The sequence below is a fragment of the Haplochromis burtoni genome, unplaced genomic scaffold (assembly GCF_018398535.1).
Source record: "Haplochromis burtoni strain Fernald_Lab_line unplaced genomic scaffold, NCSU_Asbu1 Contig_204, whole genome shotgun sequence".
Classification (NCBI taxonomy): domain Eukaryota; kingdom Metazoa; phylum Chordata; class Actinopteri; order Cichliformes; family Cichlidae; genus Haplochromis; species Haplochromis burtoni.
The window spans coordinates 130,501-140,804 of NW_024582565.1; the positions used below are offsets into that span (position 1 = coordinate 130,501).

The window sequence follows — 10,304 nt, forward strand, 5'->3', positions numbered from 1 at the left end:
ATCAAGCATCTATGGGAAGTTAACGGTAACTGCTCTCACTCACGTCTTCCTCGCCTGTTACATCCCGTTTCCTCTTCCTCTGAACGTTTTGTGATGTACATGGATAAAAAAAAAATCCGCTTTCACTTACCTAAGGGCTTCATTAAACACCTCCCAACTGTTACTGTACAAATATTTTCAGTTTAGGTGGTGTATTGTCTTTTTCTGCGTTCCTTTGTCACGCTTATCTAAGTCAATAAAGCAGCCTTAATTTATTTAAGCACCTTTGTTTAGGATCACCGATATCAGACCTGTGCACTGCACATGAACTGGTTCCACTTGCTTCACAGATATAGATTGATCATGTGCTTTCAGAGACTTCTTTTCCCCCAAGATAAAGCACGCAATGGGGAAGATGCATCTCTCTAATCCAGTTAGTTGTGCATCACTCATTAGCTTCCCTGTATATGTTTGAGTTGCTCTGCTCCTGGTAACCACCCAGTCTGAATCAGTGAATAAAAATAGTTGCTTTTTAAAGCACTCCTGTGGCTCCCAGATGGCTGAAATCCAGGGACAGCACAAGCACAAGATGTAGCATTCACGCTCACAGACACTTGAGTGACAGTAACTCACTGTGGTTTCCCTAATAGCTTTTATCAGCGTCGTTTCCAAATCAGGTCAAGAAACAGTATATTTGTGGACTCTTCAGAAATGACCTTAAAGAGTGTGTCCATGGGTCATGGTATTGCCGTGCATGCTGTGGGCTGTGCGTAAACAAGGCTGGCAGGGACTTGTTTGGTACACAGAGAGGAACAGATGGTTTGCCTATTGTAGTGAGGCCTGCCGCTGATGAGCTAAAGTCATTGTTAGGGAACTGACTTGGTCTCATTACTATCCATAGTCTGCTGCACAATATGTGCTATTAACTGGTTGTATATTGACCTTAATAAATACAGATGGTAGTAATAATAACAAGCATAGCTGAAACTGGGCCATCTGGGGTTACTACACATGCAAGTACGCATGATCCAAATTTAGTAACAGTCTGTGTTATCTACCTTAAACAAAATTGTCCATTTCTAAGTTATTTTTGGTAAACAATATTCTATTTTACATGTTGAGCACATTTAATCATGTTTGTTTTGTAAACGGTCCTGATGGTTTTCCTTTTACAATAAAAGAAAAGTAGCAGTTGCTTAACTGACTTAATTATTTAGGCCACGCTTCCTTTACTTCTGTGCACACCTACTTTAAATGAGTTCAGTGTGGCGCATGTACTCGGTTAAGCCAGTTAGCCTGACCTTGTCCTGCTCCGCAGATATCAGGACTCAGTTCTGGAGGAGAGCGTTGCAGCGAGGTATTCGCATGGGTGTGCTGTGTTTGTGACTGTGAGCAGCAACTGCATGAGTAGTGATGATATAGTGTGTTGTTTTACATAATGAGAGGGAATGTGGGCAGAGCGATGCTCATTGTTTCCCAGCAGATTGCAGTGTGTCCCTGCTAACTCAGGAGAGATGCATGGCATTCAGTGAGTCTGTGTAATTATACATAGTCCTGCATTTCTTAGGTTGAAAATGTTCATTTTCTGTGCATTGCCAGGTTTAGATTTGATGGGGGTAGAAAGACAAATTTTCAGACTCACTTGTTACTACAGGTGTAAAAACTTTGTAGCCTTCAGTCTTTTTTTGTGTGTATATTGACCTATGGTACTGCAGTGGAGGAGATGTTGCCATTGGTTACAGGCTAGAGGTGATTGCAGAGTGGGCGATGTAGTAAGTGTATACACCAAGTTTATATAAGGACAGGACACAGGAACTCATTCGCTGTATTTATTTTGTTGCACTTGAGTGCCTTTCTTACCAAACATCTGTATGCTGGGATTTAATGACTTATCTTTGTTTAGCAATTAAGCAAAGGTCTTGGCTTGGTGTTTGCATTATTATTTTACAGGCACACAAACAGAAGCTGTTGTGTTTGAGGTTTCATGCAGGCATGAAAACCCTCCAGTGTTCCTTCATATCTCCATGCTGCATTAGCTTGTCACATGGTGAAATAAACATTGAATTACACAGAATTGAACAGAATATCAGTCTCATAGATCTCTAGTCGGATAACAGAGTTTACTAAATGGCCTAATTTAAAGGGGACCTGTTACCTCATTTCCTGCTTCATATTTCATTCTTGGGCTACAAGAGTAGCTTTGCGTGATTCACTGTTCAAAAAAAAATCCCTATTTATCTTATACCAGGCCTTTGTGCTGCCCCTCAGTCCATCACCGTTCAAAACAAAGCATTTAAAGAGTTGTTAGGTTGCCTTTAGGAAACATCTGAGCATTCGTGAGCATGCTGGAGTGGATTTCAGTTATAAAATCAAAGTTAGTCTGAGGCTTAAAGTAGGCTGGGACAGCAACAGCTAGAAATTGCACCATTTTTTGAAAGGAGGTGGTGATGTTGACACACATCCTGGGGGAACAGATGAATGTGGAGCAGCTAGCTCATGGGAGAAGTAGTTCCAGTTCACATACTGGGTGCAGCCGGTAGTAACTGTGGCCACATTTAGGTTTGGGTTCATCATCGGTCTTATAGTCATCCGTCAGTGCTGGAAATAGCCTAATTAACCAGCACAGGGATTCATAAACAGTCCCTAACAAATTCGTCAGTGGTCAAAGCCTTTCCAACTCAAACTCTTCAAATTTATTTCAAGCCTTGACTTTGAGTACTGACTGCATGGGTTGGGTTTCAGAGTCTCAACAAAGGAACTATACAGAGTGCTTACTCTATGTAGGATTTTCCTTGCAGGTTTTCGAGCACTTATCTTCCTCTCAATTTAACTTTTTCTGTTTTCTTTTTAGGGACCAGCAGCATTCGAAAAATGGCCCCCGCCGAGGTAACTATGGCAGATACTGTAAATGTAACTACTCTCAGCTCTAAGGGGAAAAGGAGAGCAGAGCAGGCTTATAGGGCTGAACCTTTTTTCATCCAGACATTGGCAGTTTGAGGCATCGGTCACTAAAAGTTTATTATTATGGAAGTGAGAGAGTGGCTCTTGTAACGCAGGAGAGCCACATTGTTGTTCCTCAAAGCTCTACATAGATTAATATTTAAAAGTTTTCTTACTTTGAAATATGAATAGTTACTCATAATAATACTGTAGGTTCAGAAACAATTATGACATTTTTGTAGCTCCAATATCAATAAAAGGAGGAAGTGCAGAGGTAGTTTTTTGGTCAGGAATAGTAACATCAGGCTGATTGCTGTTTGATTAGTTTCCTGCCTTACAATTTGACCTTCCTCTGCAAGTTCAGTTACTTGTGAGCCCAGTTGATCGCTTGGTTAAGGCTGTCATCCATCTGGCCTAAAGCTTGCATACTGCAACAGCTAGCTCATTGTTTTCTGCGTTTACCAGCACAAACACACATCAAACTGTGTTTGATTTTCCTTTGACAGCTTTCTGCCTCTCTCCTCAGATGCCCGGCTCTTCAGGCATGAGTATGAAGAAGACCATTGGACACCGGGGCGTTGAGACTACCACAGGAGAAACTACTTACAAAAAAGTAAGGGCAGGGGTCGGGGTCAGTGACAACAGTGATTTGTTGACACCCGCAGCACTGAGCCGGAGTGATCCAAGGTGTTTACAGTTCAGTGGGTTGGCCTGCATGTTTTGGTGTCTGTATTCTAAAATTAGTTTGGAAGTTCCTCTTGCTGGAAACCCAAGAATAGTGAGTGAAACAGCAGAAGTCACAGGGGTAAAATGCTGTTTGTTCCAGTGCTTACTCTCTTTTCCTCGCTGACCTCCCTAGACTACGTCATCTGCCCTAAAGGGAGCAATCCAATTGGGCATCGCTCACACAGTTGGCAGCTTAAGTCAAAAGGCGGAGAGGGATGTTCTCATGCAGGACTTTGTAGTTGTTGAAAGCATCTTCTTCCCGAGGTTTGTGATACGAGTTGTTTGAATGCATGAGGTGAACTGTTATTTTTCCATTTTGCATAGTTTAATGGTTTATCTGTTTCTTGCTCTTTCCAGCGAAGGCAGTAACCTGACCCCTGCTCATCACTACAGTGACTTTCGCTTTAAGACCTATGCTCCTATCGCCTTTCGTTACTTCAGGGAACTGTTTGGCATTCGGCCAGATGACTACCTGGTCAGTATTAACCCCAAGGCTTATTCTGCCATGTTCACCACAGCTGTGTGTGAATCTCTACATGCTGCATATATATTTAGTGGTTTAAGCAAACATGATCCCCTTTTGGAGAAATAATGAACAATAGCTGAAGGTTTTCTCCTTTTTTTTTTTTCTCCTCAAAAATGATGATGCTTTTGTCTGCATCATCACCACATTTGCTGACACAGTGGGCATGGAGCTGCGCCATCTCAGACAGAATGATAAGCTGTGGTCCAAGTGCTTTTTGGCTCCGTTTTATTTTCCTCCTGACTCTTTCTCTGCTGTCTGTTTTTACAGTCAGCACTAGAAATACTGATAATCATGTCTCTGTAGTTTAAATCGATCAATTGTGCAATCAGGAGCCAGTGACCCATATATCTTACTTCAGAAACACAAAATCTGTTTTGCTTTTTTGGATTTTATATTAATGCGGGTTCATCTGTCTCTTTCTGGAAGTATTCTCTGTGTAATGAGCCGCTGATCGAGCTGTCGAACCCCGGAGCCAGCGGTTCCCTCTTCTACGTCTCCAGTGATGATGAGTTTATCATCAAGACTGTCCAACACAAAGAGGCAGAGTTTCTCCAGAAACTGCTGCCTGGATACTTCATGGTGAGTGTGGATAGAGTGGGAGGTGGGAGTTTGTTTAGAATGAGTGACTATTACTGCAACAATTCTCAAGTAAGGGGAGGTTTTTCTTCTAATTTCAGTGTCTAATTTTTTTTTGTCTGTTCCCTCTCCCTTTCAGAATATAAACCAAAACAAGCGCACCCTGCTGCCTAAGTTTTATGGACTGTATTGCGTTCAGGCAGGCGGTAAGAATATCCGTATTGTTGTGATGAACAATCTCCTGCCCAGAATCATCCCCATGCACCTCAAGTATGACCTGAAAGGCTCCACCTATAAGAGACGGGCTTCCCCTAAGGAGAGAGAGAAGGCCGTCCCCACTCACAAAGACCTGGACTTCATCCAGGACATGCCTGATGGCCTGCTGCTGGAAGCAGAAAACTACAATGCTCTGTGCAAGACTATACAGAGGGACTGCCTGGTGAGTTACAGAGATGCGGCGGGTTTGTATAGATTGTTTATTGAAGTACTGAGCACTAAAGTGTATGGAGAATGGCTTGGCAAGCTCAAATAGTACACCACCACTTTATATTGTTGTTATCCTCTTGCATAAAAGATACAAAAAAATGAAATTTCTCTACATACAGCATAAATGTGAAGAAATATCAAAGACTTTTTAGATTAATTTAGTTATTTTAGGCTATTTTTCCATATAATGAAAAGTCCTTACATTGTAAATGGCTTGACAGATTGTACAACACATGTAATGTCGACATGTAGCGCACTGGCACTTCATTAAACTTTACATTTTACAGAGACTACTATAATTTCCAATTTCTCCAAAGTCGATTAGTGGTTGTTGATAGTTGGCATTGGTTGTTGTTTGCTGTCATGCTCCAGGATCATCAACAGATGTGTGTAGTGTCGGAAAGATGACTCAAGCTTGCATGACACTGCAAACTAATACCTTATTTACTTTGAGGGATGGTATCTTTTGAAATGATGGGGGTAGACTGGTGCCAATCTGCACAGACTACCAGAATGTTCTGTATCATTTTTCCTTTTAATCAGCAGCTGCACATGCTTTATTGATTCGATCCATTTCCATTACCTCATTGTTCCGGGGTTTTCAGCCACCAGAGGTTCTGGCTTTCCACCAAAGAAAAATCATTAGGACTGTCATTTGTATTTTTGTTTGTTTGTTTGTTTTTTGCTTTTTTGATTTGGGTGTGTTATTTAGTTAAGTTTAAAATAGATTTTCTGATCAGATGACTTTTTTGTTGTCATGTAAAGCAGATTATTTGAGTTATATCTTTTCACCTAATGACTGGGACTAACATCTAAATATTTGAATGCAGTTTGAAAGTAAATCACAAAACCCAACTCAAGACTTTTAAGGATTCCAAAATAATTTTTAAATATTTTTTTTTATGTAAGAAATTACCTCTTGTGGTCCATACTTTGGAAATAACTGTATTAGAGGGTTACCTAGGCAACTGGCGCCTTGAAAAATCTCACTTTGATCCCTGTGTAGATGGGATGTATTTCAACTTTGGGCTCAAACTTTGTTTCCAGGATCAAGATTAAATCAGAATCAGTGGTCACATTACAAATATTTTTGTTCTTAACTGTTGCTGGATTGAACACTTAGACCTGTTTTGTCATATTTTAAAACCCTGCTGCTGTAGCGTAAGGAAACAGCAGCAGGGTTTTTAATGAGCGTAATATATATGACAGCATGTCACATTTATTATTGTACACTCGTATCATGTTTTATTGTAGTGTTGCCAAAGTCTTTGGCGCCTGTTGTGAAACAGTGTGTCTTTGCGTTGATTTACAGTTGGTTGTTCCAGTCGTTGCCAGACGATTCTCATTGCACTTGTTTCTTTGTTGCAGCTCCTGCAGAGTTTCAAGATCATGGATTACAGTCTGTTGATGGGCATCCACAACATGGACCAGGCCAGCAGAGAAAAGGAGCGTAGTGGAGGCAGTTTGGTCGACAATACGGGGTCTGAAGGAGCAGTGACCCCAGATCAGCGCCGACCACAAGCCCAGAAAAGTCTGTATTGCACTGCCATGGAGTCCATCCAGGGGGAGGCTCGAGGGAAGGGAGCTTTGGATTCAGAAGATCAGTGAGTGTGACCATCAGCACACCTGTATCAGCCTGTATTTGCTTGCTGGGGAAATTGTAGCTGTGAAATAATGGTGAATGAAGCAGTTGTTCTTTCTGTGACCTTGCAGCATGGGTGGTATTCCTGCTCGCAATAGCAAAGGAGAGAGGTTGCTGATCTACATCGGCATCATCGATATTCTCCAATCTTACAGGTATGTGTGTCAGAGCAGCAAAATCCACTCTTTATATATGCATTTATGCTAATTCATAAGCAAGATTCACGCCACTTATGTAAGTTGCACTAAATAGTTTCATTATGTGATATTATTTAGGTTTATTAAGAAGTTGGAGCACTCCTGGAAGGCGCTGGTCCATGATGGGGTAAGTCGTACACTATACATCACAATATGTATTAATAGACTTTGATTGTAATTGTAGCTTGCATATTAACTGATTAGCTTGGACTACAAAGAATTATGACTGCTTTTTTTCACTTTTAAGAGTTGGTGAATTAAAACAGAAATGTTGCTTTATAAGGTCTGTCAGGTTTTAATGATCCTTTTCCTGGTACTTAGGACACAGTTTCAGTTCACAGACCTGGCTTCTATGCAGAGCGCTTCCAACAATTCATGTGCAACACAGTGTTCAAGAAAATTCCACGTACGTCTGTCTTTGTAATTTTACTGCATTGAGAGCAGAGGTGTGAAAAGTCCCGATGATTGCACTGATCATTTCCTGTTGTCCTCTTCAGTTAAACCATCACCATCCAAGAAAAGCCGCGGTGGAGGTCAGGCAGGGCTTAGGAGGGCGCCCACTCTTGGAGCACCCACACCGCTCTCCCACGCGACAGGACAGTCATCTGTGGATTCCAGACTAGTTTACCACTCCCATTTTAAAAGCACAGAGTCCGAGGCGGACAGCGGTAAGAGCCAAGAGGATGAGGTCACATTAAGTAGATCTGTGGTTAAGTGGAGTGGTCACTGATGTGGGAACAAGTTCAGGCCCCAAACTTTTGTCAAGCATTAAAAATGAAATTGGTGGGGGAAAAATTGAGATAAAGTTCAGCAGATAGCATCAGCAAACTACACATTGTAGTGACACTCAGTGACATTTGAAACACTAAAATGATGTTTCAAATGTCACTGAAATGTTTGGCGCTTTGTGTCATCTGATGTCACGCACACACACGTGCAAAGTCAGACCTGTTACGGTAGTTGTAGTTAATGTGAGCAGTGAGTGTCCATGTGTCTGTGCAGAATGTGATTTGTTAACTCTGACTGAGCCAATGTACAGTCACAGACTCCTGCAGAAGCACACAGCTGTCGTGTGCTTACTTTCCACCTACTTTTCACCTGATTACAACTTCCCATCATAGAAGGCAAGAGAAAGGCAGTGCGCAGCATCAGCCTTGGAAAGACTAGTCAACTAGTTGCGCTCATCCCCATACTGTATCTGCAGCAGCTCCTTGCATTCCCCACAGGCTTAATTTTATTCTAAACTGCACTCAGCTTTGGATAAGATTGTTAAACTCTCTGTAATTGCCATATTAATATCTTTTTTTTCCTCAGGTGTGCAGTCAGGAAGGCCGGATCTGGTTCCTCGGACTCCTCCGCTGGTAGACAACCCTGCAGACTGCGAGGCCAATCTGTCCACCTCATCACAAGGCAGCACAGGAGTTGTCTCCACCTCTCCTCCCCTGCGGTAAAACCTCTCATCTTCCTTCTCGTGCTCACGCTGTGTTTTTTCATCTCTTCTGGTCTGACTCTGACTTTCCTCTGCAGCTCTGTAGGCGTGGAAGTGCACAAATCGGCAAACACGGACTGTGACCAGGCTGTTTCCCACAGGTACAGAGTACAGCCAATGATAAGTCTGTTTAAAAAAAAAAAACAAACAAAATCAATAAATATGTTGTTTTTTTTTAACTCCTTATGTTAGTCATTGTGTCTCATTGATTGCTTTTTCCGCTTTGCAGTTTGGGAGTAGAAGGGGCTGCAGATAATTCAGGCAACCTGTCTGGAAATGAAGATGTAGTTTCTCTGTCGGACATCGTCCCTGAGACCAACATCTGTTTCGTAAGTGTGTTCATTCGCTAGTGTTTATGTATGGTGTCAGAAATACAAAACAATCTTAATTACATTTTTTCTTTGCAGTAAAAACACTCCCAGCAATGAGAGACTTCTGGAAACGGCGAGGTGGGTAGAAGAAAGGCAAAATGAACTGGAGTCAGTCATCCACCGCAGACCCTCCATCGCTCCTCTGCTGTTTTGTGACCTCTGCAGTTTATACAGTAGCCACCGAATAAAACAGCATGGTTTGCGACCGTGAGGAAAGCAGTGATTTGGACCATGTTGTGCGGTAGGCTCCAGACTTCCCCAGCCATCAGCACTGTCACTGTGTGTACATATTTGTCCACACCTATCCAAAACTGTCCGATACACACTCAGAAAAAGGCGTTCGGCCCTGAATTGAAGATTTCCCTTCATGTCCGACTGCAGCAATGATATAATAAACAATATAATGAGTTGTATATTGTATTGAAAAAGAAATAACAAAAAAAGAGGTCATCTTCACTATCACCAGTTGATCATGGAAGGCAGTCAAATTATCCCTTGAAGAGCCAGTCATCCTGCCCACTATCCACAGCATGAGGAGATGTGGGTAGAAGTGGGCAGGGACGGTTCAGCAGGAACACACACACAAAAGCACATGAAGGGCATAGCCTACATAGGAGGAATGAATGTTACTGTGCGTTCGTGGACAGTCTAGGTGGGTTCACATTTCCGTGACTCCCACTCCGGCGTACCTGTTATTGCACATCCATCTCCCCTCAGCACTCTAAGCTATCCATGGCTCCCTCACCGCCATCGATAGAAATCCTTCAAATCAACACCTGCTGCTGTCGACTCTGTAGTCGTGTTTGCGTTTTTCTTTACCGATTGTACAGTATTCATTTAAAACAGCAGAGGGATGGGGTTTTAACCTGACCTATATGGTCATTTTTTTTCTTATAAGTTATTTTTCTGGAAGCCTCAGTGGTGCCACATAGATCTTCCCACTGCTGAATGTACATTGTAGTGTTTTTCCGCATAAAAAAAACGTGTCTTATTTAGGGATGGGTATCGATAAGATTTTCACGATTCTGATTCCATTTTCGATTCTGTTTAACGATTCGATTCTTTATCGATTCTCTTATCAATTCTTTTTTTTAAAAAGGAGAACACTAAGGTTGATTAGCTTAGAACTTTGTTTTATATCTTCTTTTTGAATAAGATAGAAATTTAGGAGTAACATGGCTTTACAAACCCAACAGTGAGATCTTAAGAGATCCACAGGCTACAGCTCTTCAATGGAGTGTCACAGGGTCCCCGGGAAAAAAAATTGTAAATGTAAAATAAATATTCTTCTGTAGCAATAACAAAGTTTAACATAAATTATTTTGTAGCAATTACACAAGAATATCCAGTAATGTCCCTGCCTACAATTAAA

General features: G+C 41.7%; 1 protein-coding gene across 2 annotated transcripts in view; it reads left to right on the forward strand.

The window, feature by feature from the left end:
• Positions 1 to 10,012, forward strand: part of LOC102301665 (phosphatidylinositol 4-phosphate 5-kinase type-1 alpha) — a 10,648-nt gene extending 636 nt beyond the window's left edge. Inside the window, exons 1-16 of one of the 2 annotated variants that reach the window (XM_042226270.1) lie at positions 7 to 1,336; positions 2,831 to 2,865; positions 3,446 to 3,532; positions 3,779 to 3,909; positions 4,003 to 4,120; positions 4,598 to 4,750; positions 4,887 to 5,186; positions 6,602 to 6,837; positions 6,947 to 7,030; positions 7,151 to 7,199; positions 7,394 to 7,478; positions 7,570 to 7,740; positions 8,387 to 8,519; positions 8,600 to 8,662; positions 8,791 to 8,890; positions 8,969 to 10,012. In XM_042226270.1, coding sequence (XP_042082204.1) covers positions 1,234 to 1,336; positions 2,831 to 2,865; positions 3,446 to 3,532; positions 3,779 to 3,909; positions 4,003 to 4,120; positions 4,598 to 4,750; positions 4,887 to 5,186; positions 6,602 to 6,837; positions 6,947 to 7,030; positions 7,151 to 7,199; positions 7,394 to 7,478; positions 7,570 to 7,740; positions 8,387 to 8,519; positions 8,600 to 8,662; positions 8,791 to 8,890; positions 8,969 to 8,971 — 1,851 coding nt within the window. In that variant the 5' untranslated portion in view covers positions 7 to 1,233 and the 3' untranslated portion in view covers positions 8,972 to 10,012. Of the gene's footprint in view, positions 1 to 6; positions 1,337 to 2,830; positions 2,866 to 3,445; positions 3,533 to 3,778; positions 3,910 to 4,002; positions 4,121 to 4,597; positions 4,751 to 4,886; positions 5,187 to 6,601; positions 6,838 to 6,946; positions 7,031 to 7,150; positions 7,200 to 7,393; positions 7,479 to 7,569; positions 7,741 to 8,386; positions 8,520 to 8,599; positions 8,663 to 8,790; positions 8,891 to 8,968 lie in introns of those variants that run through there. The other variant, XM_005936044.2, reaches the window with a different exon arrangement.
• Positions 10,013 to 10,304: the final 292 nt, after the last annotated feature.